The sequence below is a fragment of the Pezoporus wallicus genome, unplaced genomic scaffold (genome assembly GCF_028554395.1).
Source record: "Pezoporus wallicus isolate ANWC-B61680 ecotype Strahan unplaced genomic scaffold, APGP_CSIRO_Pwel_v1 contig_7819, whole genome shotgun sequence".
NCBI lineage: Eukaryota > Metazoa > Chordata > Aves > Psittaciformes > Psittacidae > Pezoporus > Pezoporus wallicus.
The window spans coordinates 204,225-223,106 of record NW_026642241.1 but is presented as its reverse complement, the minus strand read 5'-3'; the positions used below and the strand labels follow the sequence as shown (position 1 = coordinate 223,106).

Sequence of the window (18,882 nt, the reverse complement as noted above, 5' to 3'; positions counted from 1 at the left end):
GTCTGCTAGGGTGGCTCTGATTTCACTTCCCGGAGGTAACCCTCTCCCTGTCCTCGTGCCTAGGGCATCGGTTGCTACATGTTCCGCATTGACGACTCGGAAGTGGTGGATGCGACCATGCACGGGAACGCGGCCCGCTTCATCAACCACTCCTGCGAGCCCAACTGCTACTCCCGGGTCATCAACATCGACGGCCAGAAGCACATCGTCATCTTCGCCATGCGCAAGATCTACCGTGGGGAGGAGCTCACCTACGACTACAAGTTCCCCATCGAGGACGCCAGCAACAAGCTGCCCTGTAACTGCGGCGCCAAAAAGTGCAGGAAGTTTTTAAACTAGAACTTCAGTCGGCTGCGAGGGAGCCCCGAGCGGCCGGGGCGAACCAAAGCTTCGTGTGACGCCCTCCATGGCCACTCAGCCAGGCCAGGGAGGCCAGAGGCAGGAGTCGAGGTGGGCCGGGCTCCGGGACCTGGCCGGCAGCTGTTTCTCTGTCAGAGTCCACATCTTCATGTCTCGCATGTGCACACTTACCCTTGTGAAAGACATGGGCGACTGGAGAAGAGCCTCAGCGTGATTGTGTTTTTGCTGTTCTCATTTCCCCTGACCCCAGTGTTTGTTTCTAGCGTGGGGCTAGTGAGCAGGAGATGCTAAGGGAGGGGAGCAAGAGGTCAGCCCAGGCGCAGGCCTGAGCGTGGGGGAGCGATTGGTCCGTCCTTGCTGGCTCATGGCTCAGAGGGAGCTCTCCTTGTGCGAGGGCTGTGTCGGAAGTTCAGTAGCACCATGTTGGAGTGAGCTTCCCTCCAAGGGCTGCAGCCCCAGCCCCCTGCCCCAAGGACCGCACGTGTCCATCGTCCCTTGTGCTGCAAAACACTACTTGAGAGCCGGCGCTCAGGGGGCTGCTGCATTGCATGGGTCTGCCTTCATCTGGGAGGGCTCAGCTGGGGCAGCAGGGCAGAGCAGCCCCCAGCTAGACCAAAGGGTTGGGCTCACGCTTTGCTGCCAAATCCCAGCCTGAGCACAGGGGAATTCCTGCTGTTTTCTGGCAGAGACAGGGCTTGTGCCAACAGTTGGGGCGCTGCAGATGTTTGCGAGCAAAGGCTTCCTTTCAGCGGTGCTTTCTCTGGCTGTGCAGAAGGGAAGTGGCCCTCTCCCAGGTCCTGTCTCCAGCAGCTCAAGACGTTCCAGGTTTCCATCTCTCTGCCACTGGGGAGCTAGTGCGAGGGGAGACGTGGCTGGGGAGAGCTGGGGTGAGAGCTTCCGTTAAGCAGCGCGTGAAGAGCCGCTGTCACCCTGTTCGGTAGCGCAAGTCCTCCTCCCGCCTGGGCCAGCCCCAAGGTGAGCGGAAAGCCCCGAGCCCACCACGCGACGATGTTGGGTTTTACTCTGTTCTGTTTACAGTTTAGTATTTAAGGTTTTATAAATGTAAATATATTTTGTATATTTTTCTATGAGAAGCACTTCATAGGGGAAAGCACTTATGACGAGGCTTTTTAAACAGTGGTATTATCCTAATTTAAGAGAATCTCTTTTTAAGGGTTTTTTTAATTTTCCTAGGACGGTTGTAGGAAACGCCGGACCCAGTCCGGCCCTTTCGCCAGAGAGGGGGGTACACTTTATTTTTGGGTTTTTTTACTCTTGTTCTGCTTTTTTGACTTCAGTAACCGTTTCCAGGAGGTTTGGCTGGACCTGAGACGTAACTTATGAGTGAGATGGGGGCAGGAGGGAGCGTGGCCTGGCTGAGGAGGAGGTAGGCTCTGGCTGAGCATCCCTTTGCCTCTGCATCCTGCCTGGATTTAGAGGGAAAACTGAGATAAAACGAGGGAGCCCTGAGCCCCGACCCCTCTTTGGCTGGGGCATGCGCCCCATCCGTAGGCGCTCTTGAAGGCAAATGAGTCTTTCCATGGAAAAGAGGAAGCGGGATTCGCCCTCACCCTTCCCTGCGGGTCGGTCAGCAGCCGTCCAGGTGCTGGTGGGTGGGAGTGCAGCCCCAAGATGTGGGGAAGGGCTGAGAGCACCTCCAGAGACCCCTGTGCTTGCAGCGGGGCACCCGAGGCCTCTTCCCGTGACCTGGGAACGCCACTCGGTGGGTCAGGAGCTGCCAGTTTCTGTTTGTTATTGCACTGTGGGGCGAGGACTCGGTGACGGCTGTTGACAGGAGTCGCGTTGACGCTGCATTTGTCACTGAGATGATTTGATGATGCACTGACAGTTTGGGAACGCACATACCTTGAGGAGGCCGGCAAGCATGGGCCAGGGCCTCATCCCATGTCCCCGGGCACCGCTGCTCTGGTCTTCCTGTCCCAGTTCTGACGGCAGCGCTGGGTCAGCCCAGCAAAGCCCAAAACTGCCCCAGTAGCTGGGCTCTGCTGCCATTTCTCTCCTCCGAGCATGGCTGGGAGAGGAGGAGCATCCTCCCTGGCACATGGATCCTCCCGATCCATCGGCCTGGTGGTGGGCAGAGGCTCCGGCTGGGCAGCGCTGCCCACAGCCACTGGTGTGGGGGGAGCGGCGGCCGTGGGACCCCTGAGAGCCAAGCGCCGGCACCTCCAGTGGGCCCGGCCGCTGCTGCTTTGCTGCTATTGCTGTTGCAGGCCAGTGGAACTGTGTGTGCCGCGGGAGCCGCGCTGCGCCGCAGGGCCGGGAGGAGCCGTGGCGGCGAGCGCGTGGGCTCGACGCCTCTTCCCCGTGTCTGAATGTACATTTTGTGAGGACTGACGCAGATCACGGTATCTGAAAATACTGAAAAAAAAAACCACAAAAAAAGGACCCTTGGGGCGTTAATTTTTGTTGTCTGTGTTCGTTTCCTAAGGAGAAGCGGGTCACTGCAAAGGGCTGGGTATCTTTCCTTTCTGGTTTCTTTCATTTCGAAGCAATACCAGGTTCTCCAGCGGGACGGTCTCTGTGCGGCATCGCACCATTCACACCCATACTACTGCTCACTCAGCACTCGCCAGGTTTTTATAGCTATAAATACAATATATATAGGAACTACTATAGAAATGCACCGTGTAACGCCGCCTCGTGCAGTATCGGTCCATGGCTTTTAATTCTTAACACTATAGGTAAGGATCGTGTTCCAGTGGCTACCGCCGGCGGGAGCCGGGCCGCGCGGCCCTCTCGCCCTTCTTGTGCCCAGTCAGTTCGTGTACAACTTGGTTTCTTCCTCTTCTTCCTCTCGTTTTGGTTATGAATGTTGGGGTACCACCTGCATATGGGGAACTGTGCTCTGTGCTTTCCTGGTCTCTTTAACGAGGTGCAGTAGCTTTGTCTTATCAACCGAGAACTATATTGTGGTGTTTCTTTTATTGAACTTAACAGTCTCTTTAGTAACTACAGGTAGGTGAATAATTGTTTCAAAAAAAAAAAAAGACAAAAAAAAGCTCTGCCAAGGCAAGGTTATGTTCTAGAACTACATTTCTTGACACCTTATCATGTATAACGAGCTCTTCTTCTCCCTTGTGTTCTTCCAAGCTTCTGGTTGGGTTGGTTTTTTAAAAAAAAAAACACAAAAAAAGAGGAACCGTGTCTAAAGTCCATCAGTGTTAACTCCCTGCCACAGGGAAGAAGGAAATACTTTAACAGTTAAAAAATGCTGAAAGCTCTGCAAAAGACTGAATGTAAAAACAAAAAAAGTGTACATACTTGTAAAAAAAAAACAAAAAAAAAAAACAAAGGAGTTTTTAAACATGTTTATTTTCTATGCACTTTTTTTTATTTAAGTGATAGTTTAATTAATAAACATGTCAAGTTTATTGCTGCAGAGGGCTGCTCTCCATTTCTTCCTGGGGAGGGGGGGGAGAAGGTGCTCTCCTTGTGCCACGGCTGCTCCTCCTGGAAGAGCCTTTGGGACACAGGGGGGTGGTGCGGCCAGGTCATGGCCTGGGGTTGGATGGGGAAGGGGGAAGCGGTGCCACGGGGTGAACATTAACCTGCCATGGGCCACCCGCCCGCATCCTGACAGGAGCTCGCGCAGAGGGAGGGCACCATGGCCACGGCGAACGACAGGGCCGTCCTGCAGACCATCTTTAACCCCAGCACCCCCTTCGGGGACATCCCTGGGCTGGACGAGGAAGAGGAGGATGGCACCCAGGAGGAAGGTGAGTAGACACTGCATGGGTTCTGGCTGGAAAGGGCAACAGGGTCCCTGTGATGCCGCAGGGTGCGTGGGCAGGGGAAGGAGGCTCTGGGGGCTGGGAGCAGCCCCATTCCGATGCCCGTTGCCCCCTGGACGGGGGGGGTTGGTGCCGGACACTTTCCTGACCATGAGCTCCCCTTTGTGCTGCCACAGAGGCAGCTTTCCCCCCCGAGCTGCTGGAGCAGGTGCAGGACCTGGAGCTGCAGGGGGTGTCTGCTGCGGAGTCGGGGGATGTGAGCACGGCGCTGGAGCGGTTCAGCGAGGCCATCCGCCTGCTGCCCGAGCGCGCCTCGGGCTACAACAACCGGGCCCAGGCCCTGCGGCTGCGGGGCGACGTGGCAGGTGAGCAGGGCGGAGGGGTCACGGGTGCCCCCCAGGTATCCCACACGCGCCCCAACACCTCTCCCCTCCCGCCCAGGCGCCCTGCGGGATCTGGATGCTGCCATCCGGCTGAGCCGGGGCTGCGGCCGCGCCGCCTGCCAGAGCTTCGTGCAGCGCGGGCTGATCCACCGGCTGCACGCCCGCGACGAGGACGCGCGGCAGGACTTTGAGCGCGCGGCACGGTTGGGCAGTGCCTTTGCCCGGCGGCAGCTGGTGCTGCTCAACCCCTACTCAGCGCTTTGCAACCAGATGCTCTGTGAGATGCTGGGGCGGCTCCGCAACCCCAGCAGCACCGCGAGTGAGTGAGACGGGCAGGAGACGGGAACAGCAGCGTGTGCGCTGGACACGTCCTGGCCACCAGAGAAGGTCCCTCTCTGGTGCCAGAGATCCTCTTGTTGTTGCTCCTCCTCCATCCCTGGCTGACAGCTGGGATGGGAGGTACCGAAATGCCTTGCTTTGTCTCAGCTCCGCTCTACCCCCAATAAACCTGCCTGCATCCCTGGCGCTCGGGCTCCGCTTGTGGCGTTGCCGGTGATTGCGGTGCGGTTCTGGTGAGTGCAGGGCGGCACATACAGAGAACAGGCAGCGCTGTGGGCATGCGGCCGGGCTGAGCAGGGTGCTGGCCCCCTTCTGTTCATCCCCAGCCCTGGCTGGGTGGTCTCTGCCCACGCTCGTGTGCACCAGGGCTCTGCTCGGGGATGGCGGCTGCGGGGCGGGCGGAGGATGCTCCCAGCCGTGCCGGGGACCGCCCCTGCGCCTCACGCGCAGCCCCGTGTGCCGGGGCCCGGAGCCGCACTGCGGCCATGCTCCAGGTAAGGTGCAGTGCGGCTCTGCTGTCCAGCCCTGCTGCGCGCTGGGATGCCTGGGGCCCAGCGTGGGGACAGCGCTGCACCCCTGCTCCAGCTGCATGTCTCCTGGCGCTCGGCACAGCCGCCGCACCATGTGGCATTCCCAGGGCCGGCCGGAGGCTGCTCTTGCCCGACTGCTGCTGCTGCTGGGCCTCCTGGCGTGCTGCTCGGCAGGTGAGGCTGCAGGGGGCGGGTCCAGTGCTCCGGCAGCACTACAGCGGGATGCTGCTGCAGCTCTGACGCGCCACGGGCTCTCCGGCAGGGCTGGGGGAGCCGGGTCCCACCATCGATGGGCAGCGGCTGGCAGTGTGCACGCTGCGGGAGGGGGAGAGCCGTGTCTTCTCCTGCCGGGCTCCCCGGCCGGCCCCGGGCGCCATGCTGGCCTGGTACCTCGATGGCCAAAAGCAGGAGGCAAACTGCTCGGCCGTGGGCGCCGCCAGCACCCTCACTCTCACCGCCCGGCGCAGCGACCGCCAGCTCAACTGCTCCCTGACGGACCCAGCCTCTGGGCAGACCTACAACTCCTCCGTCCTCCTCGACGTGCAGTGTAAGGTCTGCGGTGCTGGCCCTGCTCCAGATGGAGGCACGGGGAGGGTGCATGGGGCTGCTGCCTGGCCAGAGCAGGGCAGGATCTCATCGGTCCTGTGCAGACACAGCTGATGAGCACTTCCAGCCTCTGGTGAGACAAATCCTGCTCCTGCCTGTGCGGCCCTGTCTCTGCTGCCTGTCTCACTGCCTGTTTGTTGCCCAGATAAGCCAGAGATCCTGCAGGCAGATGCCCACTACCAAGAGGCTGAGGGCAAGGGCCTCCTCCTGGTGCTCTTTGTGCTGGTGGAAGCCAACCCACCCGCCAGCATCACTTGGGTGGACCAGGATGGGCAGGTGATGGCCAACACCTCAGAGTTCCACCTCCTGGACACCACACACTACCCGGGGGTGGCCAACCACTCGCTCCGCATCCACCTCGACAGTGCAGCTGGCAACTTCTCTGTCAGCGCTGCCAACAGCCTGGGTATCACCACCACCTCCCTCCTGCCGCCAGGTAGGTGTTGGGGGGTAGGTACAGCACCATGGCTGTGCCAAAGGGTGCTGAGGGGCCATGCTGCCCGTGCAGGTCTGCTGGATGCCCATGTGGAGCTGCCCCTCCTGGGTGTCGCCGTCGGAGCAGCCCTGGCCCTGTCTGCCCTGCTCAGCCTGGGCTCCTGTGCCGCCAGCCTGGCGTGCCAACGGCCCAAGCCGGTGCCTGGCGAGGGGCAAGTGGGAGGGCGCAGCCCACTCAGCCGGTGCTCCCGTTGCAGCGGCCCTGAGCTCCCACAGCCCGAGGGTGCACGTCTGCCCCGCCAGACCCGGTCACTGCCACCTGACCTGCACCTCAGCGACCTCACGCAGGAGGCCAGAGGTGAGAGCCCGGGTGCCAGTGTGGAGGGACACACAGGGCCATGGGTCCTACCTGGGTGAGGGCTCCATGTATGGCTCTTGCCCCTTTCTTTTCCCGCAGCTTCCCCCAGGGATGCAGGAGCTGGTTCTGGGGGAGAGGAGAGCACATGGCCGGGGCTGGAGAACTCCCTGGTCCTCAGCAAGCTCGGTGAGGGGGTGCAGGTGGGCGAGAGGCCCCCAAAGCTGTGCTGGTGAAATACTGGCCTCTGCAGCTGCTCCGAAGGGCAATGGCAACAAGCTGTCTTTGTCCCGCAGGTTTTATCCAGCTCCCAAAGTCTGGGCGCATCTACAAAGTGCCCAGTGTAAGCAGTGAGGAGATCTGGCTGTGAGACGTGGTGTGGTGCCTTGAGGCAGGGCTGCCCAGCCCCAGGTATGTGCCAGCCCCTGGAGAACTGTGGGTGCCAGGGGCTGTGCAGGGCACTGACTAGCCCTGGCTGTACCTTCAGCTACGCGCCGCAGGTCCCGGTAGCTGCACTGTGAGCCAAGGCATGGTTTTATGTAGCCTCTGCGCTTTAGGAACAGATGCATCAAAGCTGTTTATAGCCAGGCTCAGCCTTGCTGCCAGCACCAAGATTCCTGCTGGGGTAAGGCCAAGCACCAGCCTTGCTTTAGCAGGTTCATGGCCCGCTTGCTGCATGATTCTTGCCATCCCTGCCAGAGCTGTGGCAGATGGGTCGGCACAGGCAGCATGGCAGGGGCTGGAGTGAGTCCTCCCCACAGCAATAAACTAAACTTAAGTGTCTCTATGGTGCCACGCCGGTTATTTCTCCTTGGCAGCAGCTAAGGGGCTGAGAATAGGAAAAGGGGCTCAGTAAGAGGAAGCAGAAGTTTGACACCCCCAGTCAGGCTATGGAATGCACTGAGAAGATCCAAGATTCATGTCTGAGGGTGGAACTTACTCCCGCTTGCTCTAGCACTTGTTGTGTGCGCTCAAGGAGCCTCAGCTCTGCAGCACCTACAGCTCAGGGAGCCTGTCACTGGGAAGAGCTGGTTTAATGCTGAACTTCTTGGGAACAAGTCAAAACTGGAGCCATTAGGCAGCTTCTGCAACAATGCGATGAGTAAAGTCCTCTACTCTATGAATACAGAACACTTCAGGCTGTGTCCTAAAGTCAGGGAGGCTCCTGATGTGTTCTGCTCTGCTTCACAGGCTGCTGATAGCAGCAGAGATTGATCCAGAGGTGAGGGTTCAACATGAAGCTTCAAGTAAAGCTTAACACCTCCGCCTCTGCCGCTTGTGAAGGAGGGTTGGATGGTGGGCTCCTGCCCTTCTTCCCATCAGCCAAGGGCTTGAAATGCTGCAGAGGAGAAAACGTGTTAGTGCAAAGATTTGGTGCTCGTTCCAGAGTACAGGCGTGTGTGTGAAGACGCTTCCCCTCTGCATGACCTGTGGGCTCGGCCGCTCCTGCTTTTGGTGGGAAAAGCACTGTAGGCTCATGCTGAACTGTTAAACCTCGCAGAATCTCAGGGGCTCCTTGTGCAATGTTGAGGTATCAGCAAATCAAGCAGCTTAGAAAATGTTCTTTGGGCCCCCTTGTCTGGCCTGCCGCCCCCTCACAGACACCCACAGCAAAGACAAACATGAGGAGAGAAGCCTCGTGATGCTTCAGCTGGGTGAGCAGTGCCTGCCTGAAGCTGTACCTGCGAGTTCTTGAACTCGGAGTAGACAGAGAAGAGGATATGCAGAGGCTGGATTCGGCTCTTGTACACAGGGATGTCCAGAATGGCTACAAGCAAGAGCAGAAGCATGTGAGAGCATCTGAGTGCTGCAGGTAAAGACTGAACTTCCCCCTGCCCACTATTACTGGGGACTTCCCTCACTAAAGACCGCAGGCACCTGTGGTATGGGTCCACATCCTACTGCAGACAGCAGAGAATGATCTTGACTTCTCAGGGCTGAGCCTGCTTCTAACAGTCCCTTGCTTTAAGCGAGACAGTGCCAGAGCAGCAGCACACTTGTGCCCTCAGCACAGCCCCTGCCTTACCACAGATCATGTCGACGTACTCGGCCAGGTCACAGCTCATCTCCGCCGTTGGGAGCCCCACCTGGAAGAGACAGAGCAGCCAGCCCTGCCCCCGTATGGCAAGCGCGGCTCTGGGGCCAAGCACAGTGGCCACGAGGAATTCAGGCATCAGGCTGCTCCCCCATCTGGCGAGGGTGAAATGGGAAGCGGGAACAAACCCGAGTGGGCCGGGTCATGGGCAAAGAGCCTGGACTGGAGCTCTTTGGAGGCCCTGGCTTTCATGGAAGGTGGTTATAACACCAGCACCAAACTAACTCCCAACATACCTTTCCCAAGAGCTCCTCGAATTCTGGTGACCATTCCTGCATCAGGGTCTCTATGTCAGGCATTGGCCTGCCAGGGAAGAACAGGACATAAACTTCAGGATCACACACAAGTGAAATGGTTTCCTGCTGCCGGGCTGCTGCAGAGGGGACTGGCTCCCTTTGAGCACAGCAGTGCTCAGCCCTCCTGGACTGTGTCACCAGCCTCCCCGTGGCCTGAGCTGGGGCTGCACACGTGGAGGGGAGCTCACCGGGTGTAGTGGACTGTGGCAGGAGGTTTGCAGCGGTGCAGTTCGTTGATGCTCTCAATCCAGCTCTCAATGGCTTTGGGGTTCTTCTCTGCATTCTCCACACTCTTCACTTTTATCTGCTGCTAAGAATAAAAATACGAACCTGGAATCATTTCAGGGCGCTTGGGGGCTTCTCTGCAACCCCTGCGCTGGCTCCACATTAACCCTGCATTTTCTCTTTCCTAGTGGCACTGCATCAACTGAGGAGAGCCACGGGCAAACAGAACACTGAGGAAAACCACATATTGACAACCAAAAGGAAACAAAGCTTCCCCCGAAGGGAACTGAACCAAAGCCTGCACCAAGCCTTGCCATAGATCCATTGCAGTTTAAAACTACGGCCTAAAGAAAAACGTTAGTGTTTTCTGCCTTTGAAGGCGAATTAGCAGCTGTGCTGCAACACTCTAGTCACAGAGGTAAAGCAAAATGCAATGTTTTCACCACGGGCAGCGTGCAGCAAGTGCAGCCTCCCCCTCCCTGTCTCACTGTGATGTTGTGCTGCTTGGAGTTCTCCGTCAGCCAAAGGGAGAGCACGGTGGGATCCGACTGCTTGGTCGATGGCTCATCCAGCACCAGCAGGCCCAGGTTATCAGGACTGCCGTCGGGACGGGGAACCTGCAGACAAACAGAGGCCCCGTTTCCTGCGGGAGTCTAGGGCAGAGGACATCGGGCTGTTTTGGAGGGAGCCTCCCTATGGTTTAAAAACCAGGCCCTAAAAGGCATTGGCAGGCCTGCTCTCTTGAATACGAGTTGTTAGTACAGTGCTGCCTGAAAAGTACAAGGAGTTGGACAAGGCAAATGTGGCCCTGGCCCCAAATTATGCCTGAGAAGCGACTGACAGCTCAGGGGCAGGGCTCACCGGGCTGTAGGGCCAGGCTTCAGCCAATACCACATCCCATTTCAGCTCAGGCACACCACATACAGAGGGGAGCAAAGCAACTGTACCTTTAGGAATGCGTCAATGTCTCCAACTGCAGGAATAAAGTCTGGGATGAAAGGCTGCAGTTTGTACTCGATCTCTATTGGTTTGGGAGTGTACCTGGGAAAAAACAGCAGCACTGTGGGAGCAGCTACGGACTGTCCTGCAACACTTGCCCCAGTAACTGAGACACAGGAGAGCAAGGAGTGGGCTAAAACCCCTTCCACTCACCTCTTGACGTACTCAAAGAGTTCTTTGATTTCAGAAGACACCGGCAGGTAGTCATAATCTGCTATACTAAAGTCCCTACAGGAAGGCCGAGAAATGCAGGCGAAGATTAACATGCAGTAGGCTGTCTACAAGTGGGAACCAGCATGCAGCTGTGCAAGACCAGCACGAAGGAAGCGGAAAGACCCAGGCAGGGAGTCCCCTCTTGCTCAGGAGAACCACCACTGGGCCCTGCTTTGCCTTAGGCGGGCACTTGGGTGAGTTGCCTGTGAAGACAGGCTCGTGTAGGGGTGTCAAACGCCAGGTAAGTGCTCACCCCGTGAGCGCAGCCCCGTGCTCATCCGAGTCGTTCTCCGAGTCAGTCTCCGAGGAGTCGTCCGAGCCCTCCGAGTCCTCGCTGAGGGTGGCGGCCGCGGCCGACCGCGCCACCTCCTCCTTCTAGGGGAGACACCGGGCCTCACCGGGCCGCCCTCCCGCCGCCGGGCCGCCCTCCCGCCGCTGCCTACCTTGTCGCCACTGCCCTCCTCCTCGCTGCTCCGATCGGCCGCGGGATGCCCAGGCCAACGGGAGGCCTGGGGCCGGCCCTTACCCCCTGCCCGCGGCGATCGGGCCCCTGCCGACCTCCCCGCAGCGCCGCCCGCCTGCTCGGCCTCCGGCAGGTCCAGACGCTCGTAGTACGGCTGCTCCTCGGGCAGGCGGGCCTAGGCAGAACGGCGCGCTGAGGCGGCGGCCCGGCCCCCAGCCGCGGTGCCCCCGGCGCCCAGCCCCGCTCACCTCCGCCATGCCGCCCCGCCGCCGTTGCCAGGGCGACGTCCCCGCTCCCGCCCCCGCCGCCACCGCTGGCCGGGCCTCCTTGGCGCTCCCTGCCGGGAGGGGCGGCCGCGCTCCGCCAACCGCGCCGTGCGTGACGACGCTTCCGGCTGCGGACGTGGCTCGGCGCCGCCATCTTGTGCGGCTGCCCGAGGGACGCGGAGGGACGGAGCGCCGAGCCCCGCGCCGCCGCCGCCGCCGCCATGGTAAGGTCTCGCTCCGCCGCCCATCGCGGGGCACAGCGGCCGGGGGGGGGGGGAACGCTTGTCGGGGGGCCCCCAGCGCCCGCCGCCCGCCCGGGCCTGGCGCCGGAGCCCCGTGGCCTGCGGGGCAGAGCCGGGCGCTGCGGCAGGTCGTGCCGCCCGGGCAGGCGGGGCTGCGGCCGCTGCCCTGGTGCCGGTGCGGGCTGAGCACGGGAACCGTTCCGCTGCGGGACGGAGCCGGTCCTGCTCCTTGTACCCCCCAGCGCTGTTCCGCCGCGGGTTCGGGCGGCGGGGCGGGGAGGCCGCTCCGTTAGGGCGCAGAGCCGTGTGCTCCCGGAGCAGAGAGCCCCCCGGTGCAGCTTGCCTTGCGCCGTGACCTGTGCTTTGGGGCAGTGCGTACAGAGAGGAGGTTTCGGCCTGACATAAAAGCACTTCAGGATGCGCTTGTCCCCGAGCTGTCAAGCTGCAAGTCCCCGAGGCCTCACGCGCTGCTGTCGGCCTGGGGCTGAGGTGGGACGTGGTCTGTTTCTGAGAGTTCCCAGCACTTGCCCGTTAATAACAGCGGTTGGGGATTTACGAGATCATCAGCACAGAAACAGCCTTATCCTGGCAAAGTTAAGAGCTGATCTATGAGAGAGAGATGTGAGGAGGAAGTCTCGGTAGTGCAAGAGAACGACAAGACGTCGGCTGCAGTCGCTTTGCTGCCTTTGTATTGGTGGTGTGATAGTACCTAGAGGAGCCCAGGAGAGCCATCCGGGGGCTGTGGTTAACACAGCTGCCACTTCTCCATTTACGTGGCTCTGCCGTGGATGTGGCCCTCGAAGAACTGTCCCACTTTACAACGTGTCTGTGGTTAGTTGTAAGCTGGGGCCAGACTGACGAGAAGCTCAGTAGCCTGGAGCCTCCCCAGGGCACTGGGTGGGTTGTGTCACCTCCGTGTGTGTAGGAAGGGGCCAGTTTGCTGTGCTCAGGGTAACAGAGCAAAGGAGAGGTGAGTCTGCTTTCAGCATAGCGCAGTTGCTAGTGCTGGTGGCAGCAAAAGGCTGAAAGCGGTGGCCAAGGAGGTTGAGCTGGGGTGCGGCACTTGTGAAGCTGGGATGGAGTCGATGCTCCCCTCACCTCCTCCACAGGTGCTCTTGGCAGCAGCCGTGTGCACGAAGGCAGGAAAGGCCATCGTGTCCCGGCAGTTCGTGGAGATGACGCGCACCCGCATAGAGGGGCTGCTGGCGGCGTTCCCCAAGCTCATGAACACGGGGAAGCAGCACACGTTTGTGGAGACGGAGAGCGTGCGGTACGTCTATCAGCCCATGGAGAAGCTCTACATGGTGCTCATCACCACCAAGAACAGCAACATCCTGGAAGATCTGGAAACACTCCGACTCTTTTCCAGAGTGGTAAGGATCTAAGGATCGCTCGCTTACTGCAGAGTTCCTGCTGTCAGCTCTGCTGGGGAGACCAAAGGGGTGATTGCTAAAGTTAGCATTAAATATTCTCTCTATTCAGGGCTCCTCAGGAAATTCGCTGGCCCCAGCGTGTGTTTAGGTTCCTCTGACTTAGTGTTCCAGAGAAGCTAAGGGGCTGTCCAAGGTATTGTAGTGTAGGAAAACTAATCGTGGCAAAACTTGATCTTGTTTATCAGCAGCGTATAAGAGCAGCTTAACAGTGCAGTGGTCTTGTGGAGGGGCTAGCACTGCTTTGAAGTCAGGGGGTAGTAGAAAGAAAGTGTTTACATGTTGTTGTCTACAGATACCCCTTCAAAATGGTTTTTTTGCTCTCCAGATCCCTGAATATTGTCGAGCTCTGGAGGAGAACGAGATCTCTGAGCACTGCTTTGACCTGATTTTTGCCTTTGATGAGATTGTTGCCCTGGGCTACCGTGAGAACGTCAATCTGGCCCAAATTCGGACCTTCACTGAGATGGAGTCACACGAGGAGAAGGTGTTCCGAGCAGTCCGAGAGGTGAGCAGGAGTAACTGCAAGCTGGGTCCCACGTACGTGCTCTGGGAGATGCTACTGCTGCTCAGCTTTGATAGTGGCCCAGAAGTGATTTCACTTTTCTGTACACCAAGTGCTAATCTCTTGTCCCCTTTTGTTTCACAGAGGGTTTACATGCAAATGCACTTGGTTCCTGAGCAGAATGAGATTGAGATTGCAAAGCTCTGTCAGCCTCTTGTCTTTTACTTCAGACTCAGGAGCGCGAAGCAAAAGCTGAGATGCGCCGTAAAGCCAAGGAGCTGCAGCAAGCCCGGAGGGACGCAGAGAGGCAGGGCAAGAAGGCGCCTGGGTTCGGCGGCTTTGGGAGCGTGGCCGTGTCCGGGGGCACGACGGCGACCATGATCACGGAGACCATCATTGAGACGGAGAAGCCCAAAGTGGCTCCAGCGCCTGCCAGGTGGGTGTGCGGCAGGGAGCAAGTGGGCCTCGGGGTCAGCAGAGCTGGAAGCATGTGCCCCAGTAAAGGCCCTTTTATTGTTGAGGAGCATTTGTGGTGCGTCCCACACTAGCATACCAGAGCGTTTCTGGAGCCTTTGATAAGCAAAGGGCTCTATAACCTGTGTAAGAAAAAGAGGTCCCAGCTACTGTTAATACACAGAACAGAATCCAAACCCAAATTACAACTTTGCAGCCTACGTATCAGTTTTGAGCGTGCTCTCCCAGAAAAAAGGCTGCAGAGGTGAAGGTGGTTTTGTTGGGATAGTCGGGTTACAGCACTTGCGGGTAAGGAGGAATCTGTTGCCATGAGCTGACCTGGAGATTCTTATACCTTTTCTGTAGGCCCTCGGGTCCCAGTAAAGCCTTGAAACTTGGCGCTAAGGGGAAGGAGGTGGACAACTTCGTAGACAAGCTGAAATCGGAGGGAGAAAATATCCTGACTGCTGTAGGGAAGCGCTCCACAGAAGCAGCCAAAGTTCTTGCTCCTCCTGTTAACATGGAGAGGTAGGTACTGCCCTGGCTTTGGAAGCATTGTTCCTGCTGCGTGGTGCACATGTGGTTTCCTGAACTCGCTTCCTTTCTCATTTTCAGAGCAGGCTTTTTCCTGCCCTTCAGGTCCCATGTGCTCTCTCATGCTCTCATTTTAAATGGTGGTGGGCAAAACCTTGGGAAGCACAGCAGGAAAAAGCAGACAGCTCCTTTCAGTAGGACTCACCTGAACTCGGGTGTACGTCCATTGTTCAGCTGAGGTTGGGAGTTTTCCCATGCCTTTTTCCCTTAAATAGCTGAAAATTTTCTGTTCTTCCGACGCAGAATTCCTGCCAAATTGTGGCTTGGGGTGGCCACGTTCATAGATAATTTTATATATAGCAGTTCAGAAGCCTCTAGTGCCATGAGCTTTGCTCGTGTCAGCAGAGGATTTTTGGGTGAACAGCTCCTTGAGATGCTGCATCACTGCTCTTCATGTGGGCTTCCACCCATGGCAGACTCGCATCTCTGGTGATGACCTGTGGAAGCAGCGTTAGCATCTGCTGTGCCCTCCGTGCTGCTCCGTTGGGGCCATCCTGCTCCTGGGAGCTCCGGCTCATGTGCAGCCTTCCCTGCTGAGCACTGCTCTCTCACCTGGCCTCTTGGCTGCCAAGCACAGCACTTGCGACACCTACTTTCTGTCTGTCTGTCTGTCTGTCTAGTGTGCACATGAAAATAGAGGAGAAAATCTCCCTGACTTGCGGCCGCGACGGAGGGTTGCAGAGCATGGAGCTGCACGGCATGATCATGCTGCACATTGCCGATGAGAAGTTTGCTCGGATTCGCCTGCATGTGGAAAATGAGGACAAGAGGGGAGTGCAGCTACAGGTAAAGCCTTTTCAGTGTCATGTGCTTTTGCTCCTCTCCAGGGAATACGTGAGCATGTCAGTGTCCTGTGTTCATTCATGTTCAAGCCATCTCAATACATGAGTTAAAAATGGGAGTAGTCACTGCAGACGTTAGCGCAGTGGGGCCAGCTCATGCTGGAAAGATTGAAGTTCAGTTGAGAAATCCAGTCTCAATCCCTTATCTCCCTGCCCTCGGCGCCTTATCTGCCCGGTGGTGCACGTTGCTGTGCTGTCTGGTTGCACTTGGACCTTGCAGCAGTCTGGTGCATTGCTTGGTGCTCCTTGGTGTGATGTGAGCTTTAGCTGTGGAGTGGGAGAATTTAGTGTGAAGTCCTGTGCTGCTGAGGAGTGAATTTGTTACCTCTTGGGGTCACTTGTGTGCCATCACTGCTGCATCAGAGGCAGTTGCTGGAGTCCACAGCTGCAGCCAGTGATAGCAGCTCGGAAGATTCTGAAGGACACATCCCTTTTCTCCCACTCTGTGTGGCCTTACAGATGCTTGGAGATCATGCTCCTTTGATGCACTCTTTCACACCCTCCCTCCTCCTCCTCCTCCTCCTTGCTATGAGCTTGCCTGTATGTGGCTGGCTTATCTGCTGCTGGCTTATACACTAGGAGGTTCCTTACTGGCACATCTCATGAGGGAGTTCCTAACAACGCTCCCACACGTGGTGCTTCAGGTGGAAGACAAGATCAAACCCAAGACTGTGTTTCTAGCATAACTTGAAGGTTGACTTGCAAAAATCCTCTGCTTCTGCAAAGCTGCTTATGGAGAGAGAACATTTAAATTGAGTTTGGCTGCTGATGTAATGTGTTAAGGTTGTGGAGGGAAGTAGGATTTTTGCGGTTTCAGGGTGTTCCATGCACCATTAGGTTGGTTTTTCTTCTGTTGTGGGTCTTCAGGATGGCATTTGAGGTTTTAAGAGTTGTTAAAGCTGCTCTCTAGGTGTCGGCCCAGGACGCGCATTGCTGGCATGTCTGGTGCAGTGGTGTGTGTTCTGGAAGGAATCCCAGGGTGATAAGCAGATGTGCTCCAGCTGGGCTTCTGAACCAGGAGCAAAACTGATGTGTGTCAAGTAAAACACCCTGGGATGTGTCATCCTGCCTTACTAGAGCCCGCGTTGCCTACCGACAGTTCTGTCTTTAGGCTCAGAGTTGGAGCCTGGGCTTATGTTCCCCTTTCAGACTCACCCAAATGTGGACAAGAAGCTCTTCACTACAGAATCACAGATTGGTTTGAAGAACCCAGAGAAGTCATTCCCTATTAACAGTGACGTGGGGGTGCTGAAGTGGAGGTTGCAGACCACAGAGGAGTCCTTCATTCCATTGACAAGTGAGTGAAGTGTGCACCTGGGGGATAGGGTGGAAGAGCCTGATGTGCTTTATATTGCAGAGAGACCTTAGAACAGCTTCCAATGCCTAAAAGGGGCTGACAGGAAAGCTGAAGAAGGGCTTTGGACAAGGGCCTGTAGGGACAGGACAAGGGGGAATGGCTTTAAACTGTCAGAGAAGATTCAGATTTGGTATTAGGAAGTTCTCTACTGTGAGAGTGCTGAGGTGCTGGCACAGATTGCTCAGAGGAGCTGTGGCTGCCCCATCTCTGGCAGTGTTCAAGGCCAGGTTGGTCGGGGCTTGGAGCAACCTGCTCTAGTGGAAGCTGTCCCTGCCCATGGCAGGGGGCTGGAACTAGATGTGCTTTAAGGTCCCTTCCAACGCAAACCAGTCTGGGATTCTGTGATCCATGGGCTGCCAGCTTGTAGTCAGCCTCCAGCAGCTGGGCTGCCTGGAGTGTGCCACCACACTCTGAGATGAGATGTTGGAGATGTGTTCCCCTGGATAGTGCCTGTTCTTGGTGGTATGTGTTTCCTGTGATGCTCTTAAAGAAAAGGTAAGGCTTTTATTTGCCAGGATTTCTTGGGGATGACTTTGCGGTGCCTTTTGGGAGCCCATGTGGTTCACTCACTGTTTCTGTGCCCTCAGTTAACTGCTGGCCATCAGAAAGCGGCAGCAGTTGTGATGTTAACATTGAATACGAGTTGCAAGAGGAGAGCCTGGAGCTGAACGATGTGATCATCACCATCCCCTTGCCGTAAGTAACTTTTCTTGTCCAGGCAGCATTATCCTGTCTGCCTGGATCCCGTTGCTTCTCTCCCCTCCCTGGTTTGTGGGTCTGGACAAGCAAACAGGCTGGACCAGCACTCCCTTAGCTGTGTGCAGCTGAGCTGTTGTAACTTCTTGTGGCCTGTTCTAGGTCTGGTGTCGGTGCTCCAGTGATTGGGGAGATTGACGGTGAGTATCGCCACGACAGCCGGAGAAACCTCCTCGAGTGGTGCCTGCCAGTGATAGATGCCAAAAACAAGAGCGGCAGCCTGGAGTTCAGCATAGCAGGGCAGCCAAATGACTTCTTCCCAGTGCAAGTCTCCTTCATCTCCAAAAAGAACTATTGCAACATACAGGTATGGTCGCTGCTGGTACTCCGTGGGTGTGATGTTGCCACTCTTTGCTCCTCCAAGCTGCCTTGGTCATGGCTATAAGTGGCTGTGTGGTGGCCTCTTGTGCCCTGCTGCTGCTCTTGGTGAAGGCTCAGGTGTTGGCATAAAGTTTCCTGTGTTGGCTGATTTGGGGTGCCAGTGGAGAACACTGGCAGCTTCAGCTCCCCAGACCTGATGGGCCATTTGGTCTGTGCCTTTGTGACTCTGGTAACCACTAATTCCCCTCAGACTTTGATAGAGAAACTGTCAGCCTTTGAGCCAAAACGTGTCTCTGTCTCTTGCCCCATCCCTGGCACTGTTCAAGGCCAAGTTGGATGGGGCTTTGAGCAACTTGGTCTACTGGAGGGTGTCCCTACCTGTGTTACGGGGTTGGAACTAGATGGCTTTAAGCTCCCTTCCAGCCCAAACTGGTCTGTGATGCTATGCTGCTGTATGGCTTCTGTCTGTCCCTCCTGAGCTGCACCTAGTGACTGCTGCTAACTCTTATTAGAGACACAGCTACTGCAGGGAAACCTTCCCCATTTCCAGCTTTCCTGAGAAGAAAGCTCTTCCTGGCAGTTTGAAAGTGGGGGGTTGCCACTGTCCTCGAGAGCATCCCGGTGTCGGCGCTGAGCTAACTCTGCCTCTTGTCCTGCAGGTTACCAAAGTGACCCTGGTAGACGGGAACAGCCCTGTCAGGTTTTCTACTGAGACCACCTTCCTGGTGGACAAGTACGAGGTGCTGTAACGCACCCGCGGGGCCCGCAGCGGAGGCAGGTTTTTTAAATTTAAGAAAAAAAGAAAAAGAAAAAAAAAAAAGAGGCCGAAGTTGATTGTGAATGTTGGGAATGTGGGAATGCCGCAGCCCCCCCGCGGAGGAAGACGCGTGGCTCTGCTGCCTGCAGCGCTCCCAGGGCACAGACACTTTTGGCAGAGAATTGATGTGCTCACGGGGGGAAAGGCTACAAATTTCTTTGGCAGATTTTCACCGGCCGGCAGGAAAGCGCCACCTCCACCACAGGGAGCCTGCCTTTGACCCGTTCCCCCCGGAGCCGCCTGGCGCC

The 18,882-nt window shown here is 57.2% G+C and overlaps 5 protein-coding genes across 6 annotated transcripts in view; 4 read left to right on the top strand and 1 right to left on the bottom strand.

Annotated features, from left to right (window-relative positions):
• KMT2A (lysine methyltransferase 2A) overlaps nucleotides 1–3,760 on the top strand; it is a 41,416-nt gene extending 37,656 nt beyond the window's left edge. Inside the window, exon 36 of the mRNA XM_057428220.1 lies at nucleotides 64–3,760. Within this exon, the coding sequence (XP_057284203.1) occupies nucleotides 64–339 (276 nt within the window). The 3' untranslated portion in view covers nucleotides 340–3,760. The remainder of the gene's footprint in view (nucleotides 1–63) is intronic.
• A 170-nt stretch (nucleotides 3,761–3,930) lies between these two features.
• Nucleotides 3,931–5,028, top strand: TTC36 (tetratricopeptide repeat domain 36). The gene is made up of 3 exons (XM_057428255.1): nucleotides 3,931–4,097; nucleotides 4,289–4,477; nucleotides 4,554–5,028. Exons 1-3 carry the CDS (start codon nucleotides 3,986–3,988, stop codon nucleotides 4,820–4,822), a joined length of 570 nt encoding a protein of 189 aa, XP_057284238.1. The 5' UTR covers nucleotides 3,931–3,985; the 3' UTR covers nucleotides 4,823–5,028.
• Nucleotides 5,029–5,205: 177 nt separating this feature from the next.
• On the top strand, nucleotides 5,206–9,959 carry TMEM25 (transmembrane protein 25). Of its 2 annotated transcripts, XR_008974768.1 has the most exons (8): nucleotides 5,207–5,538; nucleotides 5,627–5,911; nucleotides 6,116–6,406; nucleotides 6,479–6,763; nucleotides 6,863–6,949; nucleotides 7,057–7,171; nucleotides 9,565–9,736; nucleotides 9,829–9,959. XR_008974768.1 is itself a non-coding variant. In XM_057428247.1 (7 exons), exons 1-6 carry the CDS (start codon nucleotides 5,424–5,426, stop codon nucleotides 7,128–7,130), a joined length of 1,137 nt encoding a protein of 378 aa, XP_057284230.1. In that variant the 5' UTR covers nucleotides 5,206–5,423; the 3' UTR covers nucleotides 7,131–7,171; nucleotides 7,248–7,543. The 2 variants fall into 2 exon arrangements, 1 of the variants encoding a protein (XP_057284230.1); XM_057428247.1 differs by lacking the exons at nucleotides 9,565–9,736; nucleotides 9,829–9,959 and adding an exon at nucleotides 7,248–7,543 and having other exon boundaries at nucleotides 5,206–5,538.
• Nucleotides 7,776–11,540, bottom strand: IFT46 (intraflagellar transport 46). The gene is made up of 11 exons (XM_057428298.1): nucleotides 11,328–11,540; nucleotides 11,032–11,226; nucleotides 10,842–10,963; nucleotides 10,529–10,603; nucleotides 10,324–10,417; nucleotides 9,865–9,993; nucleotides 9,340–9,458; nucleotides 9,092–9,158; nucleotides 8,787–8,847; nucleotides 8,443–8,528; nucleotides 7,776–8,099 (listed from the first exon to the last, which is right to left on the bottom strand). Exons 1-11 carry the CDS (start codon nucleotides 11,538–11,540, stop codon nucleotides 8,004–8,006), a joined length of 1,257 nt encoding a protein of 418 aa, XP_057284281.1. The 3' UTR covers nucleotides 7,776–8,003.
• On the top strand, nucleotides 11,448–18,867 carry ARCN1 (archain 1). The gene is made up of 10 exons (XM_057428241.1): nucleotides 11,448–11,541; nucleotides 12,669–12,932; nucleotides 13,318–13,497; nucleotides 13,725–13,930; nucleotides 14,314–14,475; nucleotides 15,162–15,327; nucleotides 16,533–16,680; nucleotides 17,328–17,436; nucleotides 17,599–17,803; nucleotides 18,477–18,867. The coding sequence occupies exons 1-10, from the start codon at nucleotides 11,539–11,541 to the stop codon at nucleotides 18,564–18,566; spliced, it is 1,533 nt and encodes a 510-aa protein (XP_057284224.1). The 5' UTR covers nucleotides 11,448–11,538; the 3' UTR covers nucleotides 18,567–18,867.
• Nucleotides 18,868–18,882: the final 15 nt, after the last annotated feature.